The following is a 20868-nucleotide window of genomic DNA, read 5'->3' as shown; positions in this document are numbered from 1 at the left end:
GTGACCGGTCAAAATTGATTTGAAAACCTCCTCCTCAGCAGACATCACAGACACTTACAGAGTTCCTTGAGGGTTACAAAAAACCCTGATCACACTTGCTGGAAATATGGAGAATTATCAGATAAGTAAGAACATTTAAAAAAATGTATCCTAGAGATCAAAATCTTTTCTTCTTTCAGAGTAGGGATGCAAATGATTAATCGACTTTAGATTAATTGTCGATTAAGAGGTTGCTCGATCAAAATGTATTAATCACGATTAATCGCTAGAGGGCGCTAGCGCGAGAGACCGGTTGAAACCAAATGTTCTCTGTGTAATGCGGTATTGAAATACAATAGTTCCACTAGCTCACTCAGTTATCATTTGAACACCGTGCATGCTGCTGTCCTGCATGGCACCACCAGTTCACCTGGTCAACTTAAAATCACAGCTACACTGTATTATACCTTCTCTCGCTTACTGCCGCGAGTTATGGCTTATAGTCTTAAAACTCAGGTTAGCTAATAGCTCGTTAGCGGGCTAGCTCACTGAGACTTCATAGAGTTAGCTACCTAGCTCGTTAGCGGGCTAGCTCACCTTGCTATGAATGTGAATATCTCTGTCTACTCCCGCGCTAACGTGTGCCCGCGAGTTTGGCTCATGAGAGTTAGTAAGTAAGTAAGTAAGAGTTGAGTTGGCTATTTAGCTTGATAGCGGACTAGCTCACTCAGGCTTAATGATTAGATACCTAGCTCGTTAGCGGGCTAGCTTACCTTTGCCTGATGGCTTGTCATTAACAATGTAACTACTCTATCCCTCACTACCGTGAGCGCGAGTTAAACTTCAGAGAGTTGTGTTGGCTATTTAGCTTGTAATAGCCTAGATGCAGTTTCTTCATAATCTATAGGCTCAATAATATTCTGTTTGGCTCTATTTAATTTCTTCTATTCTTTTTTGTTTTATGTCTGTTTCAAATGCAAGAACTGAGCCAGTCCATAATTTATTTCTTTTTTTTTAAATTAATGAATGGATTTTGTTATACCATAAAAAAAACTTTTCTGCTTTCTTTTCCTAATGCATAATTACTTGAGGAATGTATAATAGAATAGAATAGAATTATCATAATGTAATGTAATATAATTATAATAGGGCCTATTTTTAAAGGCCCTATTGAAGCACTGAAACTCAGGTGAAAAACGCCGCTTATCAATTAATCGAAAGTCGATCAATAAGATTATCAACTAATGATTAATGAATTAATCGATAATTTGCATCCCTATTTCAGAGTCATACCACAAAATGACAGACAATCAGTGGGGTACGTACATGGGGAGGTCTATATAATGGTGTGATCTTTGTGACAGGAAAGCATTAAGGTTCAGGTCTAAAGCCCTATAAGGGGAGTTTAGACTTGGTTTAGCCTCATCTCGTGCTGGTGTTTGCTGCACCAGGAGCTTGGCTTCAGGGAGGGCTTGCCTCCTCTCCAGCTTCAAGCCTCATTTGGAGGAGAGGAGGGGAAAGCCTGAGCCTACTGCCTAAGAGAGATTCCAACAGTCACTGGCTTACTCCAAACGCATGGAAAAGAAATAGGTGGGGGGGTGGCAGAGAGACAGAGATAGAAAGAGAGGAGGGGGAAGAGAGAGTGAGAGAGAGTGAGTGAGAGAGAGGGAGAGAGAAGTTGGATGAGAGAGGAGTGTGAAAAGCTAGACGTAGATAGGGCCAAAGAAGAAAATGGAGGGAGGGAAAAGCTGGTGAGTGAGTGAGTGAGTGAGAGCGTGAGAGAGAGAGAGGGGGGGGGGGGGCTTCTGCTAATCGTTCTGCTTAGTTGACTTTCCCCTACATACCAATCAAAACTGCAAAAGAAAAAGACACACACAACAACATAACAAATCCTCACCATCTGAGGAAATCAGTAACAAAATCTCAGATGACCTTACCCACAGACACAGACACCTGATACACAACACTGATCACACACACACACACACACACACACACACACACACACGACACCAAAACAAATTGTGTCAATTACACATGTGATAACATGCCAGGGACACTACGGAAAACAGTGCTCAATGGTTGCCATGGTTGCGCCTGCAGTATGGCCGCAATGATGAGAGCTCCGTTGACACTACCTAGCTTTTTGTTTGTTTTGTTATTGTTAGATGTTTATTTCGTCCATGTTACAGTGTCGATCATTCAGTACGACCAGTTGACACTTCTGGATATTAGATCGTCACTTGGCAAGGACTATTATACGAAGTTTAATTCAACTTTCCAAAGTATAAGTTCGGACTGCAGTGGGGTATTTGTTAACCCGTTGCTTTGTTTACCTACAAAACGGAGGAAGAAGAAACGAGGCCGACGTGCTGGAGTCCTCGTCCGATCTCGGAAACGGTATTTCAAACCTGCTTTGCCAACCATCCTACTTGCTAACGTTCAGTCCATCGACAACAAAATGGATGAATTAAATGCACGTATCAAATTCCAACGGGACATCAGGAACTGTTGTGTATTGGCATTCGTTGAGACTTGGCTCGTTCCGGAGATCTCCATAAGGCCATTACACCATCGGGATTCAGCATATACCGTCAGGACAGAACAGCTGATTCAGGCAAGCAAAGGGGCGGAGGGGTCTGTGTTATGGTTAAACTTCTATGGGCCACGGATATAGCAATTCTAGCATCTCACTGCTATCCGGTCCTTGAGCTGCTAACTGTAAAAATCAGACCCTTCTATCTACCGCAGGAGTTTACTGCAGTCATCGTGAGTGTAGTCTACACCCCCCCCCAGGCAAATAAGGCTACTGCTTTGGATGAACTGTATGGGATTATAAATGGTCTGGAGAATATGCACCCGGAGGCAGCCTTCATTGTTGTTGGAGATTTCAACAGAGCCAACATGAAGAAAGTCCTGCCTAAATACCATCAGCACAGACTTCTTCACACGTGGAGACCAGACCCTCGACCACTGTTATACAGCATTCCGGGACAGTTACAAACCCCTCCACAGCCCTGCTGTTGGAAAGGCTGACCACAGCTCCATTCTTCTCCTCCCCGCATATCGGCAAAAGCTGAAACAGGTCAGACCTGTTGCGAGGTCAGTCCATCAATGGAGTGACGAGAGTGTGGCTACTCTCCAGGACTGTTTTGACACCACTGACTGGCTGATGTTTCGGGCGGCAGCAGATGGGGACATAAATGAATATACGGATACTGTTTCCAGCTACATCCAACACTGCATTGATGATGTCGTTCCCAAGAAGGCTGTCTGGTCTTTCCCAAATCAGAAGCCCTGGGTTGATGCTGCGGTCCGGGCCAACCTGAGAGCCCGGCCTGCGGCCTTTAACTCCGGGGATCCTGATCAGTACAGGAAGGCCAGATACGACCTTTTGAAGGCCATCAAATCAGCAAAGAGGGATTACAGAACTAAAGTGGAGTCCAGTTACCATGGCTCTGACCCCAGGCGCATGTGGAGTGGACTAAGAGCCATCACTGACTATAAAGGGGGGAGTTACAGTGAGACCCAGTCTTCTGTCCTACACCCAGACGAGCTGAATGCCTTTTACGCTCGCTTTGAGAGGGACAGTGACCCCCCTGCAGTGGAGTTACCTGAAGGCCTAGCCAGTGGTGTGCCTACATTAACTGTAGCTGAAGTGAGGCACTGCTTCAAAAAGATCAACCCTCGCAAGGCACCGGGCCCAGATGGCATATCAGGTAGGGCCCTCAGGGGTTGCGCTGACCAGCTAGCAGGGGTCTTCAGCGACATCTTTAACCTCTCCCTCAGCATGTCTGTACTTCCCACCTGCTTCAAAAGGACCACCATCATTCCTGTGCCCAAGAACACCAAGGCCATCTGCATGAATGACTATCGCCCTGTAGCACTGACCTCTGTCATAATGAAGTGCTTCGAGCGGCTAGTTAAATCCTTCATCTGCTCCTCACTGTCTCCCTCCCTGGACCCTATGCAGTTTGCATACCAGTCCAATAGGTCTACTGACGATGCCATCGCCCTGACTATGCACACCGCCCTCGCCCACCTGGACAAAGGGAATACATACGTAAGAATGCTTTTCATTGACTATAGTTCCGCATTCAACACCATCATCCCATTCAGACTCATCGCCAAGCTCATAGACCTGGGACTAAGCACCTCCCTATGCAGGTTCTTTGACTTTCTGACGGGGAGGCCACAGGTGGTGAGAATCGGTGACCGCACCTCATCCACAGTAATCACCAACACAGGCACCCCCCAGGGCTGTGTGCTCAGCCCCCTCCTGTTCTCCTTGTTCACGCATGACTGTGCGGCTACGCACAGTTCAAATCTCATCGTGAAGTTTGCTGACGACACAACCATTGTGGGCCTCATCACTGACAACGATGAGGCAGCCTACAGAGAGGAGGTTGATACCCTGACAACATGGTGTCAGGTTAATAACCTCTCTCTTAACATCAGTAAAACAAAAGAGATGATTGTGGATTATAGGAGACGGCAGGAGGAAGAGCATGCGCCCCTATACATCAATAGATCTGTAGTGGAAAAGGTCAGTTGCTTCAGGTTCCTTGGGGTGAACATCAGTAGTGATCTCACCTGGTCTGTTCACGCGAACAAGGTGGTGAAAGCGGCCCGGAAACGCCTTTTCTTTCTCAGGAGACTGAAGAAGTTTGGTATGGAATCAGTCATCCTCACTAACTTTTATAGGTGTACTATAGAGAGCATCCTGACTGGTTGCATCACAGTGTGGTACGGGAGCTGCACAGCCAAGGATCTTAAGGCCCTACGCAGTGTGGTCAGGTCTGCGGAGTTTATCATAGGCAGGGAGCTCCCAGCCCTGCAGGACATCTTCCATACACGATGCATCAGGAAAGCTGGCAGGATCCTTAAAGACTGCTACCATCCATCCTATAAACTTTTTTCCCCTTTGCCATCTGGTAGGTGTTACCGAAGTATTCGATCTCGCACCCGTAGATTGGAGAGCAGTTTCTTTCCCAGTGCCATCAGGCTTTTAAAAGGACAGTGATAGAGTTTGATACACATTTGATTTGTCTTTAGGTTAGTATAGGTATATTAGGTTAGTTTAGGTTACTATATGTGTATTATATGTTTAGCAGATGGTATTGTATATTTATATTTATTTTGTATATTTATTATATGTGGAATTTATGTTCAGAGTACTTATATGTTATGTTATGTTATTTTATGTTATGCTATGGTAGATTGTTGTACGGTGTCTTGTCCCAAGAATTTCAATGCCCAGTCTGACTCTGTTTTTCTATGACAAATAAATACTTGAACTTGAATTTCTCTTTGTGAAAATTCTGGTTTGTCTAAAATGCAGACGATAATCAACCTTTAAAACTGAAGAGGAATGTGCAGTCTGTAGTCATTGTGTCCAGTCACTATAGTCAGAGATACGTACATACGTATCCACTTTAGATCCATCAGTGTATATAGACTTATAAGAAGGAAAACAGCATGGTATCTCTATAAATTGATGCTGTTACACATAAGGTTGTTTTAAGTGATCTCCAAAGGACTGCTGTACATAGGTCTGGCCTACAGATTATGGGGCTGGGAAACCGATGTTTAACATGTCTGATTTGTGATGCACTTGCCCAACCCCTAATCTTTTTAAATTAAGTCCAAAATATTTGAAAGAGTGCTTGATGTGAGACTTGAAACACATCTCCTCTAGCTCGGTCTCTTTGCCTCATTGATAATTCTGCGTGCTTGAGCTTTACAATTTTCAGTCTGATGAACATATTCTAGCGTTTTCAAAACAATTTCTCTGCTTTCTGTTGAAAGTTTCAACAGAAAGAGGCGTATCTGATGACCAAGACTCTACAATTATGAACCTTAGCCACTTATTCCGTTTAGGAGAAACATTCAGGCAGTTTCTGAATCAGCATCCAAATCTCTTGGGGGGGTTGCTCGTTAGCCATATATGTGAAATTTGGTTCATCATGCCTGCTCCTTCCCTCGGAGTCCAACAAAAGCCATGGGTTTCCTCCAGATGTGCACCAAGGATACAGGGACGCATTCTTGAGCAAACAAACAGAAGTGTTCACATTACTCGATTGACCCTCAGCCAAAGCCTTCTGAGAGGAGCAAAAGTACGTTTGGTAGGGGTGTGCAAAAAAAATCGATTCACATTCGTATCGCGATTCAAGTGCTTCCGATTCAGAATCGATTCATAGAATTCCAAAAATCGATTCATATAACTTCGCAAACTGTGTAGTAGGCTAACTTTACGGTTTGAGTGATGGTGAGCGCGATAAGGCGAAATGGCTGATAAAAAGCTTCTGAATAGAAAGTTTACCTTTAAAAGTTGTGTTGTGCAAAAGAAGCGAGCTTCACTGTTGTCTGAAAATGTCAACAGGCAGCTGGTGCGATTAATCGCGATTAAATATTTTAATCGTTTGACAGCACTAACATTTACATACTGTGAATCAATTTTTTTGAATCGAGAATCGTTTTTGAATCGAAAATCGATTTTGAATCGAATCGTGAGCCTAAAAATCGGTATCGAATCGTGACATTTTCTGAATCGTGCACCCCTTACGTTTGGTATTAATGCCAAAGGACATTGCAGGGTAAACCTTCACAAGCCTATTGATTGGACCGGGCCCTTCCAACCTCCCGTTATGTTAAGCAGGAGCCAAAGCACTGTGATGGACCTGGAGTGGCCACAGCAAGACACATTCCTCAAGTACCCGGACCTCTTCCTGCACAGGTTGGACACGGGTCGCAACTCATGGCAAACTAATCGCCCCATTTGTAGCCTCTAACGATCAGCAAGGGGTGCTGGGGACCTATTCCACCTATTCTAAAGGGGAGGGAGGGAAAGACAGGAGAAATAGTAACAGACAGATATAAAGAGAGAGAGCATAAGCACAAGGGGGGGGGGGGGGGTATATGCACACACACCCGTACTGCACTGTGTAAATACAGCCTCTGTGTGTGTGTGTGGTGTGTGGATGAGACACAGAATGCTTGCCATAGCTTGTGTGTGAGTGAGTGTGTGTAAAACGTTTCCATACTCGTTTTAGGTTCTATGTGTATCAGTCTGTGCCAGATATATGCTGCCTTCATCTACACTACTGACATGCACAATGTGCCTTTGTGTGTTTAAGGTCATATGTGTATTTGTGTCGTGGGTGCATTCCTGTGTGTGTGTGTGTGTGTGTGTGTGTGTGTGTGTGTACAGTACAGGCCGGTGTGGGACAGTGAGCAGCAGAAGATGGAGATGGATGGGTAGATGGATGAAGACAGCCACAAGATATCCTCAAGCACAGACAGTCAAAATCATCCAGCCAAGACCAACCAATCAACAAGCAGCATGATCAAGTAGTTTACTTCCCAAATCAACAAGACTGCAAGAGGTGGAATCTACACAGGTAGAGGACGAGAGTAGATTGACACCAACGCCTATGATTGTTGGAGAGGTTTGCATGTGATACTCCAAGTTCCACAGTGTTTTAGAGGGACCAAAGAATTAAGACTGCTGAGAACCTGCTGACAGACATACACAACCTTAGCAGAGAAAGGATGAGCTCTATGCTTGAAATAGACATATTTAACTCCATTCAACTTGGCCTACATGACACCTTACACATCCTGTCATGAGATCCTGCCGCCATGGCATCACATTAGGCAGCAAATTGGTCGCCTTTTCAGAGGAGGAGGGGCACATATTCCCAGCGAGGCGTGGACCTCCAAATGGTACTGTCTGAACACATCCAGGCTGAGTCAGAAGGTTCCCTACTTTGTGTTTAATAGGCCAGAGGGTCGGAAAGAGGGTGGGGGGTATTTTCCTTGTAAACACATGCTTGGCCTGGAGTGCCGTCACAGCAACTAGAGCCTGGCGTGACCTCTGTCACTGAGTACACACAGCAGTCGGCTACATAACACTCAGCTGTGTGTGTGTGTGTGTGTGTGTGCGTGTGTGTCTAGGCACATTGCACAACATAGTCCTGATATATGTGGACACTGAGCCAGCTCTTGGGTTGGGAAGACTGATGCTGCAAAACCAGGCCTTGGGTTTGGTTTATAAAAAAAATGATGAAGCGGAGGTCGCTACCAAACTCTACAGCTGGGGAAACGATGAACTAGGGGTGTGAATCACAGAGGAACTCTCAATACGATACTATCGCCATACATTACCTACAATAATTATGGAATCACAAAACAGCGATTCTGCAATACCTACATTGCCAGGCACTACTAACCATCATGAAATCTGTGTTACTGAAGAAGACAAAATCCCCTTAAAAATGCTAAAAGCAGGAATGATGTATCTATTCACTGCATTGTGTCAATTTCATAGAATTTGACAACTGAGATGAAACAGTGTAACAAAGAGGCTGGTCTAGTCTAGTTTAACAGTTACTGGCTGGGATTGGGATTGCTCTTAAGGCCTATTTAGATGGAATGTCTTCTTACTCGCAGTTATAATTGAGTTTCATGACCATCACCACTATATCAATAACCCTGGAATTATTGCAATATATCGCACCAACGATATTTTGTCCCAGCCCTCCAATGACCCACTACTACCACAGATTAATAGATGCCCCAGACTTTGCAATCATGGGATCTTGGGGGTCAGAGCAAACCAGCCACAAACCAACTTTCTCTCTCCTCACCACTGAATGGTGTGGAAAATAACCTGAGGGTGATTCCTCCTTCACCAGCACAGAATGCAGCAGCCCTGCGGCAACATCCTGATCCCAGGGGACAAGACTGATAGGAAGTGATTGAGAGTAATTGAGAGATAGAGAACAAAAGTGGAGCAATGAAAATGAGAGGTAGAAAAAGAGAAGTCGAAGATGGCTAGAGATCAGCCAAAGGACAGAAAAGACACCACCAATTGTCAAACTCTGGGAGAGACAGAAAGGTAAACAGTGAGTGAGAGTGAGGTGAAAATAGAGGGAGAGAGGAGAGGTAGAAAATACTGAAGAGTAAGAGACAACCGAGTGAAAGTGAAAGAAAAAGAAACGACAAAAAAAAAACACAGAAAGAAAGAGGGGAAAAGGTGACAAAAGAAAGGGGGGGGGGTGGTGAGTGAGACAGAGAAAGATAGAGAATGAGAATGAGAGAGAAAGAGAGAGCCTCCACACGTCCAGGCCTGTGCTGGTATCTGGCAGCTCTGGCTGGGGGTGTGTGTGACCTGGGCCATTGTTAGGAGCCTGGTGGGAAGTGGCCGGCTGGCCCAATGTACAGAATGCTAAGCAGCGCTGCCATTGTCTGCCCCTGCTGCGCACCTGCCGTTGTTATGGCAACAAGGAGCCCACCCCCTCCGGCTTACACACACACACTTACACACTAACTTCCCTTACACAATCACAAACCAACATAAATAAAAGATACATTCTGCCAGCTCCCTGGTCGCAGGCAGCTACACATCATAGCATGAAGTCCTGAGAGGAAGTCCCAGTCAGAACCGCAGAGAAAGGCAGCAGAGTGAGTGAGAGGGGGGGGGGCAGGGAGAGAGAGAGAGAGACACTGACCAAGAGAGAGAGAGGGAGCGGTAATATGAAGGAGAAAGACAGAGGCTTTAGGAAACCCAGGGAGCACCTCAGGGCTCTACAGTGCCACCATTTCACTGGCATATGTTCCAAAACAAGTAAGCGCAAAGCCCTGCACCCTGCTTATTCAGGCACCGCACCTACACCTTCCAAAGCCAAATCCCAGCCTCCAACATAGCAGCACTGCGCAACAACCACACAGCGCTCCACCTATGGACCCAATATGGTGGACCTGGACCTGACACTGTCCCAGACAGGAAACAGGACCTCCTCACCAGATGCCCAACTTTAACTGGCTGTGGGTAATGTTTCATAAAAACAGCACAGCTTTGCTAGAAGAGCCCTCAGCAGCACTGCTTGGAAGTCAAGTGTTAAAAAGTCACTACAATGAGGTCAATGGGGCAAAAGACAGGCCTCAGAGGAATGGTGTCCTTTGATGTCCTTGTTTGCGGAGTTGGACAAACAAGTGTTTATGAACTGACACCAGCTAACCGCTTGCAACTCACACGCACACGTACACACACTCCACCTGTAACACTTGCTCTTGCGGGCAGAGTTAGTGTTCCAGACAGCAAGTACAGCAAAGGAATGAGAGGAATGCCTGGGCCGAGGCAGGTGCCAGGCAGCACAGGGGAGAGTGGGCACAAAGATCTCGGGCAGATCAGGTGTTGCCACCCAACACCAGATGCCACAGACAGCATGGGTCGGTGAGTTGGCAACACAGACAGACAGACACACACACACACACACACACACACTCGCTTGGCCCGGGTTGCACAGCCCTGTACATTTTCACATCTCTTCCTGTGCTGACACACCTGACTGATCTCCTCAGGTAATTAAAGAAGATGTTCATTAGCTGATGCAGACTCATCTCCCTCTGAAGAGCAGAGAGATAACCCAAACAGGACTGAGCACAGATCATCAGACGAGGACTGGACACCTTCTGTCCAAAAAGTAATTGGGAAAATTAAAAGTATATTTCATAGTAAGCAGAGATAGAACTGAAAATTCTCTGAGGTATGTTTTAATTTGCCTTCTGAGGTATGTTTTTAATGAGTAACTACTTTTGGTATCATCTTTGAATCAATTTTGATGGAACATGGGCGTGTGAAGGACAGATAGACACACCTGTTGTTCCCAGTAGCTGTCCAGGCTATGGACTATGTAGTTCTGTGCTTCAGGTCGGAACACCACGCGAGACTTTTTTTTTTTTTTTTTTTTTTTTTTTTTTTTAAACAAAGCCTTCGCAGCACGACAGCATCTCCAAAAGATGCCAGTTGGCATGTTAGCAGGTTTTTTGGTGCCAACTGGACTGTTAGTGGTGTTTGCAAAGTTTTCGTATGCTTTTTAGATAGTTAGCTTGCTAGTTTCACACCAAATCGCCATAATGTATCTGTTAGGCTTAAATTTCCCAGCAATATATTTGATGAGGCAGTATGACTTTGAACACTAGTGTCCATGTTAACTACCTCCATTGTACATGCTGTGAGCCTAGAGAAAGTACAACTGGAAACTGTTCTATTCTGATACAGTAAAGATGCGGGGACAGTAATTCAGGAGTAGAGACAAATGTTTCAGTGGTGGGCACTGTGCCCCTCTAGCCTCTTAAAATCACCTCACACACACACACACACACACACACACACACACACACACACACACACACACACACACACACACGGCACCATGGCTTTGTTCACACCTCTTTTGATAAGAGAAGTAGCAAGACAAAAAGGAGGGCAAAAACACCCTTCTGCAGTATGTTCTCAACAGTCCTTTCTGTTGGGTTTGTAACCACACCAATGCGAGAAAGTCTAGGGCCGCTTTTACATGTTTCTGCTCTATAATGTACAAAGGATATGGATTTCAGTCATAAGATCAAAGAGCACTCATGTTGTGGAGTTAGTGTTGTTATGTAAAAGTCAATTCTGATAACATGTTTGCTGACCATGCTTGGACCACGTAATAATCCTCTTACAGACATGTTCTGCACAAGACAAGGCAAAACTTACTTAATCAATACAATCAATACATCAATAGTAGCCTACTTGCAAAACTGAATGAACCCGAAATATCTGACAAACTCAGTCAAAATTCAGTTGAGCCAGCAACATCAAGTTCTCAAGACAGGTGTCTGTGTTTGGCAAGCTCTTATTAAGCAATAAGCCCCAAGAGGCCGTGCTTTGCGCTGATTTTAGAACAGGTAAGGGGAGTTGTTAGCAGTGGCGGCTGGTGACATTTTTTTGAGGGGGGGCGCAGTTTGGCGGCGCGGTTTAAATAGCTCTCCACAGTGAGAAGAAAACAGGTTTTGAGTAGAATATTTGCAGTGATGGGCAAGCTTCTTGATATTTGTAGTGAGCAAAGCTATCAGCTACTCTACAATACATTCAGCTTCACTACACAGAAGCTACACCTCATAAAGAAGTAGCAAGCTAAGTTACAAAAACCTGTCAAAAGTAGTTTGATAACTTAGTAGCTACTTTCAGTTAAACAAACTGCATGCCAAGTCAATGCAATTGTAGTGATCAACACAACTGTCAGTCAGATAAAAACGGTAAATTAAATTCGATCACCTGTACGTGTGTTCGTATGTTTGTGTTGGATGTCATTATGTTGACAGGAACTTTTCTTTGGCATTTTCCCAATTCCACTCCCTGAGCAGACAGCACGGACTTCCTTTATTTCTACTTTATTTTATTTTAACTTTCATCATCTCTAGCTGTATCTGAATATCCACAGCATTCTAGTTATCCGGTTGTCTAGAATGTGCATGCAAACTACCCATTTAAAATTAATTAATCCTAAATGTATGAGCAGCGTCTGTTGTACTTGAAATTACGATACCTAGCTTTTCACTAGTCTCCACTAAAGTGACGTACTGCTTAATTTGCCTGTTTGATGGATACAGGGAATGTATGAACATTAGAAAGGTCTAGGATACATTCTTTCGAGGACACTACTGCGATACTTGATCAATAAAAGAGCTTAGCTACTGAAAAGTTACTTGGTTTTGTAAATATCAACGTTACTGCCAACCAAGCTACTAGTTAAGTAGCGTCGCTACAAGCATTACTCACTGAACAGCCCAGCTCCGGTCGAGGTACGTCCTCCCGCGGTCAGTGCTTAAATCCATACATTCTGGTCCCATGTCTTTTAGTCTCTTCTTATCGACATCTGATTGTCGATTAAAAGGTATTCCACGAATAGATACTAAGGAGTTTTCAGTCGCCATACTCTCAGATTCCAATTCTCTGCTAGCCTAGCTATGGTGCTCCGGTAGATATGTGATACTTAAATGAGATGTGAGGGAATAACAAAAGGTCTCTGATTGGACAGTCCTGTCAGGATGATATATAAGAAGCCCTGTCATTGGCTGTGGGCGCAAGTGATGTGCGCCCCGGGCTCGAACTGTCATCCGCCAATGAGAAGCTGTCCTCGCTCAAATGTTCCTGCCCCTTTTTTTGGCTCCCATAGACTTCCACTTGGCCGGCGCCCACAGGGAGGAGTGGCTTCTCTCTCAATGATAACGAATGGCAATTAGGGATGGGTATCGTTTGGGTTTTTTCCGATACCGGTACATAACCGATACTTTTAAAACGATACCGGTGCCTAAACGGTGCCAGAACCGATACTTTTTTTTTTTTTTTTAAGTAAAAGACATTAGGCTTATTTATTGCCAAGGCAAATAGTTTTCTTTAAATGTAACAATATATTAACTGTTTGAGGTATACTATAAATAAAAATAAATACAAAACACTTGGCTTCAAACCTTTTAACTTCAAACTATGAACAATATATTAACTTTTTACAGTATACTTAAATAAATATAAATAAATACATAACAAACTCTGTACACACACTTCACACTTCAGTAATACTTTTGCAGAAATATGAGCATGTTTGCCTTCAGAGTAAAACAAATATTAATTAGTTTGCATTTATTTAAACCCACTGGTTTCGTGAATGTGTAGCCTACTGCCCCTTTAAAAGTTTAGCTTCAGGGCCTCTTGAGTTCTCTCCACCAAAAACACGCAATTTTGTTGTTGCATATGCTGCACGTCGCGTTGTTTGAATCTTTTTGTGCGAAATACAGCCACACTTTTGATCGTTTACCTTTCAACATTTTCTCCGTTATATTGATGGCTAGCTCTGTTTGTGCTTGCTCTGTGCAAGGCTGCCTGCTCTTCGCTGTCAGACTGTTGCAATGTTATTGTAGCGTCCAAGTTAGTGCTCTCTTAAGAACTCACATTGAGAAGGAAAATCTTTGGATGAGACGGTAGCTCTCCGTTTAATAAAGCGTATCCAACTTCTGCTTAGAACAACCACACTTATCTTGAAACCGAAACCACACGCAAGTCAACCCATTACCATGGCAACTCCTCAACACAAATCCCGTTTCCACTAGTCCCATACGGAATGCAGCGTGAGCGACACAGGCGAGAGTCTATATTGGGAGATGGAGCAGTTTTATATGTGCCCCACGAAATCTGTTATCAACACAAAAAAGTATACAGATCGTACTCAGAAAGATCTATGCCACTAACGTTAATTCTCGTTAGCTATCGCTAGTTTTGTTAAATTATAAAAATTTTAATAAAAAAAAAAAAAAAAAAAAAAAAATTATCTGCTCAGGCACCGAAAGGAAGCACCGAAATCTGCGTTGCATTTCGGTCCGGGTAGGTATCGGTTGTATGGAACCGGTGCCGTATTGGTACCGGTTCTCGGTACCCAACCCTAATGGCAATATGTTATATTTGGTCACATTTAAGTGTTTTTTTGACAGGGGCTTACGGTCTCCGGCACACATTTAACGCTTTAAAACGGTACATTTCTTATTAAATTATTTGATATATAATGTTTTTTGACATTTCATTTTTTTTTTTTTTTTTTTCATCTCAAAATTGTAGGGTGGGTAGCGCCCCAGCGCCTTGTACTGACGCACCGCCACTGGTTGTTAGGCACGACGCGAAGCGGAGGGCCGTTAAACCCCCTTACCTGTTCTAAAATCAGCGCAAAGCACGGACTCTGCGGGGCTTATTGATTTTCTAAAACTGTTACTACACATATTTGATATGGTTTCATATATAATGACAATTCAATTTATAGTAAAAAAAAAAATTATAGTTCCTAAATAAATCGTTGCCACGCAACCCTTGAAGCAACGCAACAGCCAGATGGAACACTGGGTATGAAATGCGCTATATGAATGCTTTGCCATTCGCTGCGCAGTAATATGGAACGTAATCAGGTCAAATTGTAAGGTAATGCTGGATTTTACAACGGCTTTTAGCCAATCACAATCAAGGATTTGAACAATCAGGTTTAGAAGAGGCATTACGTGCTAGTATGGTACTGGAGAGAGCAGTGGTGACAAGAGTTCCAAACTACCAGACTGATTTGCATCCCTGAATCCCAAGCACTTTCTTTCTTTCTTTCTTTTCTTCCTTCCTTCCTTCCTTCTCTCTCTCTCTCTCTCCCTGGGGTTTCCTTCTCATTTAGATCAAGCCTTCTCTTTTCAGCCACTATCTCCTTACAGCAAATGTGAACATGTCAATTCAGAGTATTCCACAAAGCAGGATTACTGAATTACCCAGATAACTGCTTCGGAAAAAAAAACTGACACTTTTCACTTTAAAATCTGTGTCTCAAGATTAAGCGATTTCAAGGTTTTTATTCAGCACATTTGTCCACCTCAGTCAGAAGTTTCACTTTCTGAAATACTCCCTATGACTGCAAGTTGTGCTGGGCCTTTCCCATTTTCATCAGAGAGGAATACAGAGCTGAGTATAACTGTTAGTTTAAAATCCTTTCTCCACCATAGGCCACAGGGATATGTATGGATTACAGCATGTATGGTGACCATCCATCTGTGACAGTCTACAGCACTTAAGCTCACGTCAGACTACACAATCTTCCTTAGTTTCAACAAATAATTTCTATTTAAATAATCCTGATCTTTGCATGTAGTGTGAAGCATGAGAAGGTGATCAATATTTTTGCCTCAAGAGAACTCTACGGGGACAATGCTCAGTAGCAGGCCTTTACATTGTGAGATGTCCTGAAGGGATTATTTATTTACCTCCCAAGATCCCTCCCTTAAGGTGACCAAGAATGACATCCAAAGAGAGAAAAACCAATGCCTTTCTGCTAAATTGGGCAAATTCACAGACTAAAGGTCCCCTTAGATTCTGTTCCAAATGAAACAACTGTACAGCAACAAAACAAACTGCATGGCATGCACTAAGGGATTATGTGGCTTGGCCATGAAATATCATTCAACAGTGGTGTATGATGGAAAACTTCATATTGCCAGCATTGAACAGGTCTCAGTGGAAACTCTGAGGATCGTACAGTTTGGTTGTCTGGGAATTCCCTGCCCCTTCACTGCATTCCATTTGTTCAGTTGGTCTGGCCAACTACTCATTAGCGATCCACTTCACTCACGTAATTGGCACGCCTTTAACCAATCAGACCAACGATACTATACAACGATACAACGATCGGTAATAAAGCAAACACATATTTTTTCTGTATGAATTGTTCCAGGGCAAGTTTCTGTTCTGTTTTCAAAGAAAACTTGCCTTATCGAAGTTTTGCGGTGCTTCGGCGGCCACCATGTCCAATGTTTAAAAACTCTCCGTGCAGTAGATTTTGTAACGTAGCCGTGGTAAGTTTAAATCCGCCAATGGCGCGCCAGGTAGCCAAAAGCCAGTTTGTGATTGGCTCCAAGGATTCTGGAAATCTTGAAATGAACGGCTATCCGAAGTTGACCAGACCCACTGCAGAGGCAAAATCAATTTGGCCGGAAGAAGTGGGGCGGGACTTCCCAGACTAATAGTTTGGTAGACTGTGCTCTTAATCGGCTGACGATGTTGCCACTTGGCTTGAAAGGATTTGGGTGCTTCTTTTAAACATGTAAATCAACACCTGTCACATTCCCACAGTCACAAGTGATGAGCTGGCACCACATCTGCAGTGCAGAACCATATGGGTGCCTGGGTCCAGCACATACAAATGTCAAGAACTGAGAGCATTCAAGCAAGCCATTATCGCCATCCCGTTGACATTTACCCAGAAGAAAGCGAACATATTCCTTTGTCTGCTGTTGGTTTATTGACATCTACAAAAAACACTGCTCACATAAACAAAAACAAAAGACAAAAAAACAACACTGTTTGCCTCCCATGTCAAACAAGGGTGGCAAATCTTATCTAGGTACATGACATATTGATTGACTCTTATTGTTGACCAAGAGTTTTTCACAGTCGCTTGCACTCTCCTTGTAAGCAAGTGCACCTACAGCAACAGTTTTTTTTGTCAGCCATGCAAATGAGATTGCCAACTTGTACTTCAATGACACTGAAGTCTTGCCATCAGACATAAGGTGCGTTTCCATTCAGCTCATTCGCATTAGCTATGCGCATTCACGGTGATTCGCACAAACCAAATGCGCATCAGCGGCCGTTTTCCAATCACACTCCTCAGTAGAATTTGGAGGAGAAGTTTTTGGTAGGCTATAATGTCCGCCCTCCTCTCCGCAGTCAGAATTATCAATGCTGTAGCTATTGAGTTATTTACATTAATAGCTGCTAGAAGGAGAAGGCGTAGAATGATTTTTACATATTTTACGCACTCAGATAGCAGCGAATTCCATACCCATACAGACCTCCGTACATCTGGGAGCGAGCGTGGTCTAGGGAGTTTTTTAATTTGGTGAAGGCCCACTTCACTGATCAGCTGTGGGTCCAAAACTTAAGGCTAACCAGGTCAGGATTCGAACAAATTATGCCAACTGATGTGATTTGTCTCCTGCAAGTGTTTACTGCCGAAAGCCTGTCCCCACAGACGAGCAAATTGCTATAGGGCTTTATAAACTCGCAACATGCAGAATACCTTGTTTTGGGAGAAACTGTTGGTTCGCCTCCTGGCTTTTCATGTAGGCTAACGGGGTTGGAACCATTTGTTTAATTTGATATGATAGTAGTAGTAATAATAATAGGCCTACTACTACTACTAATAATGATGATGGCCTAATAATAAAGGTAGGCTACAGTTAAACACTATAGCCTACCTTCAAAGTTTGCACGTAAACTAGGTATCCATGGGCAATGAGGGGAAACAATACACAGAAACCATATTTATATTATACTAGTATATAACAGCAACTGCATATGCTGCATGAGGCGTGGTGTATAAGCTGGTAGTCTGAGAAATAGTAGAGGAACATCACACTCGGGACAGCCAGCAGCACTTTGTTCCAACAGGACGTAGTCTACAGTCCAACTTCAAACATGAACACAAATGACGCGAATTGCTCGAAAAAAACTGTTTCCATCTACGTTATGCGCATTAACTAAATTCGAATAACTAGTTAATCCACCTCCCTCTGGCGAATCGAATTTCTATGCGCATTGGGGAAGTTAATGCGCATCGCACGCGTTTCCAACCAGGATTAAATATTCGCATAGAGAAAATGCGCATTAACATATGGGATGGAAACGCACCTATTAACGGTGACTTGGATTTAGAGTATACCCCCATGCCTAACTGTGCAACTCTGCCTTCCCGTCCAGGGAAAGGTTAATTACATTATAAAAAGAGGACAACTGACAGTACCAATCAGGAGGCTAGATTGCTGACAAGACAATAAGCCTAATCTGTGCATGCGGTGGAGTTTCACTGAGGGTAGGCTAAAAGCAAGTCTCCATCTCTGTGTAAGACCATCAGGGAGGAATCTCTCAAGGCAATCGTAGTGGAACTCAGCTCAAAAGGACCACTGCCTCTCTGTCCATAAATACATAGGTTTAGTGTGATTCACAACCTATGGACACAAGCTCCTTCGAAAGACCCATAGCTCATGTAATGTAGAAACCTCTTTCCATTCCACAAAGAAAATGGTTAAATGGGCTGGTGATTATGCACTGTGTTTTGTTTTTGCTCATTTGCTCATTCTTTCAACAGAACAGACAGCATTCACACCAAGAAACCCTTTTGGTGGTCTGGTCTGTTTTTAGAAGCCGACCATTCGCACTTGTGGCTGCCTTCTGACTGAAAGCGCAAGGCACAGATTTTACAACAGCTGGTTCATGTGTACACAGTGAGAGCAACCACAGAAAAAAAACTCGCCACTTCCTGAACCAACATTGCAGAGAACAGACAGGGAAGGATGAAGATCGGTAGTCCTACGCCCCTAATCGCGGCGCTGCCTTAAAAAACACCTCACTGCCTTAAAAACGGGACATGACGTGGACATGTCTGACAGCGTCAGGTGATTGCAGGAAAACAGGTAGCAATGTTTACCAAGGACTCAGTTCACTTCGGTTTTGCCCTGCAATTGAAGTATTGAATAATCAATTGCATTATCGAGATCAGCTTAACACCCAGCTAAACGCATCAGCTATACACACTACACATCCATCACATTCAAAAATCTGACAACAGCCCAACACATAAGGACAGAGCCATTGCAGCTGACTATACAAATACGATGTTAGCTTAAGTATGGTGATGCTACCCTGGAAACATCATCGTGACTTATGACCCTCAAGCATAAATTACTTAAATGAAGACTTGGTGTTTCCTCCTCTCGATTTCGTTGATGCAAGATGCTTGGATTCTAGTGGCGCACATTTTGACAACTGCATTAGCACCTGTGTGGCCACGAATATAGACTTATTTTTAAAAGATTTACAAACTGACCTGAACGCTAACTATCATATTTCGTTTTTCCAACCAGCACATGCTGTCAATATATTTTCAAATCATTTTAAGCGGCTGTTGATGCAGATGCACGTGAGTTACCGGTGCATTTATGCCATATAGCTCTGCTTCTCGACTGAGGTAACAGGAAACTGGGGAAATCCCGATATAAACTAATGGTGTGACCATACACAGTTTATTGGACCAAGACTGCAACCCCGTGATTATTTAGTTGGACGCAAACAGGTTAGCCCTCAACATTACACTACTACAACAGCTGGCAAACGAACCCCGTCTGTGGTGTTCAGAGTTTGATAGCCGCCCAGGAGTAAGGCTACGCTAGCAGAACAAGTTAGCTAGCTAAGAAACAGGCAAGTGTCCCCATCTTTCCCCTCACACAAAGACGAAATTGTCAAGTTCACCGCACAAAGCCGACTACTCTTGACGGAAACACAGAGAGTACTGTCCAAAATTCCACGTTTTAATTGTCATGCCGAACAAACTAGCATACCGCTTAGCTCGTTTAATATAGAAAACTGTCTGAAAACTGCTCGAAATAAACAGATAACCCCGGTTTAAGTTATTTAGCTAGTAAGCATCCCGACCAGTTAGCTCTACTCGCTAGCTAATGTTAGTTTGGCAATAAGCTAACTAGCAAGCTATCCTGTTTAAAAAGCAATATTAGCAGGATAATCTCAGCGCTAACGTTAATTAGCTCGAGGGTTAGCCATCATTTTAATTTCTCCTGTTCTACTACCACGTTAGCAAGCAAGCTATCCGTGATAACGTTAGCTATACTGTTTTCCCATTCCGGCAACGTATTCAAAATATTATACCATGGTTACCGGCCGGACCCAGCATTGAGTTGGGGTACCGTTATTGTTGTCAGTGAAGGATACTGGGGTGGCGGCACAGCAGGCGGTTGGGGAGCAGTCGGGGCTCCCGGTGGTAGCGACACGGAGGTTAGAGTCGCCCGCAGTTGGCTTGATTGAGATGGTCCGGTTACAGGTCCACTAACTGCGACAGTGGCCGGTTTCGGCACCACTTTCGGTGGCAAACTCATTGCAGATTTTGAACAAAAGCAAACAATACGCTACTAAATAATGTTACACAGTATATCTATATATTATACATAAGCCTCTTCACCGTTGCAGCAAATCCCTTTGCTTAAAATTCGGGCTCACAGCCCATTAGTACAAAAGGCTTTTTTATTATATAGCCGCTTTTTTATCGGAATTGTAGAGCTATTCATGGGGACGGTGGGGGGCTTGCCTCCCCCACCTCGTCCGGGATGTCCGTGAATCCGGTTCGGTTCCGTTCTTCAGAGTATATTCCCCGGCGTGCCCTCTTCAATTAGTCAGCGTTTGTTGTCTTCTTGTTGCATTTTAAACTCATTTTTCACGGAGATGGGAGACTTCGCTCAACATGGCGTTGCGGCCGCCTTCAGCAGTCCGGTAGGACGGACTGTTCGACTACCGTCGGCTAATTCCGGAGATACTCGGTTTACCTAGGGCTAGCGAAAGTGACGTATCAATAGGGGTGTGATGTTGGGTTTCGATGTTCAGGCAACCACTGAAATAAACCAACACGCGTTTAGTCATCAGTACAGATTGCGAAACTAAAATAATTACTTTGTCGACACGAAGGGTTTCTCCCA

At 43.8% G+C, this 20868-nt stretch overlaps 1 protein-coding gene across 7 annotated transcripts in view; it reads right to left on the bottom strand.

The window, feature by feature from the left end:
• eif4g3a (eukaryotic translation initiation factor 4 gamma, 3a) overlaps window positions 1-20662 on the bottom strand; it is a 79462-nt gene extending 58800 nt beyond the window's left edge. For all 7 annotated transcript variants that reach the window (XM_080846365.1, XM_080846366.1, XM_080846367.1 and 4 more), the window contains exon 1: window positions 20111-20662. In XM_080846365.1, the coding sequence (XP_080702491.1) occupies window positions 20111-20274 (164 nt within the window). In that variant the 5' untranslated portion in view covers window positions 20275-20662. The remainder of the gene's footprint in view (window positions 1-20110) is intronic.
• Between the last annotated feature and the right edge of the window lie 206 nt (window positions 20663-20868).

This window comes from Sprattus sprattus (genome assembly GCF_963457725.1).
Source record: "Sprattus sprattus genome assembly, chromosome: 10".
NCBI lineage: Eukaryota > Metazoa > Chordata > Actinopteri > Clupeiformes > Clupeidae > Sprattus > Sprattus sprattus.
The sequence above is the reverse complement of the archived record's forward strand: the minus strand, read 5'-3'. Positions and strand labels throughout refer to the sequence as shown.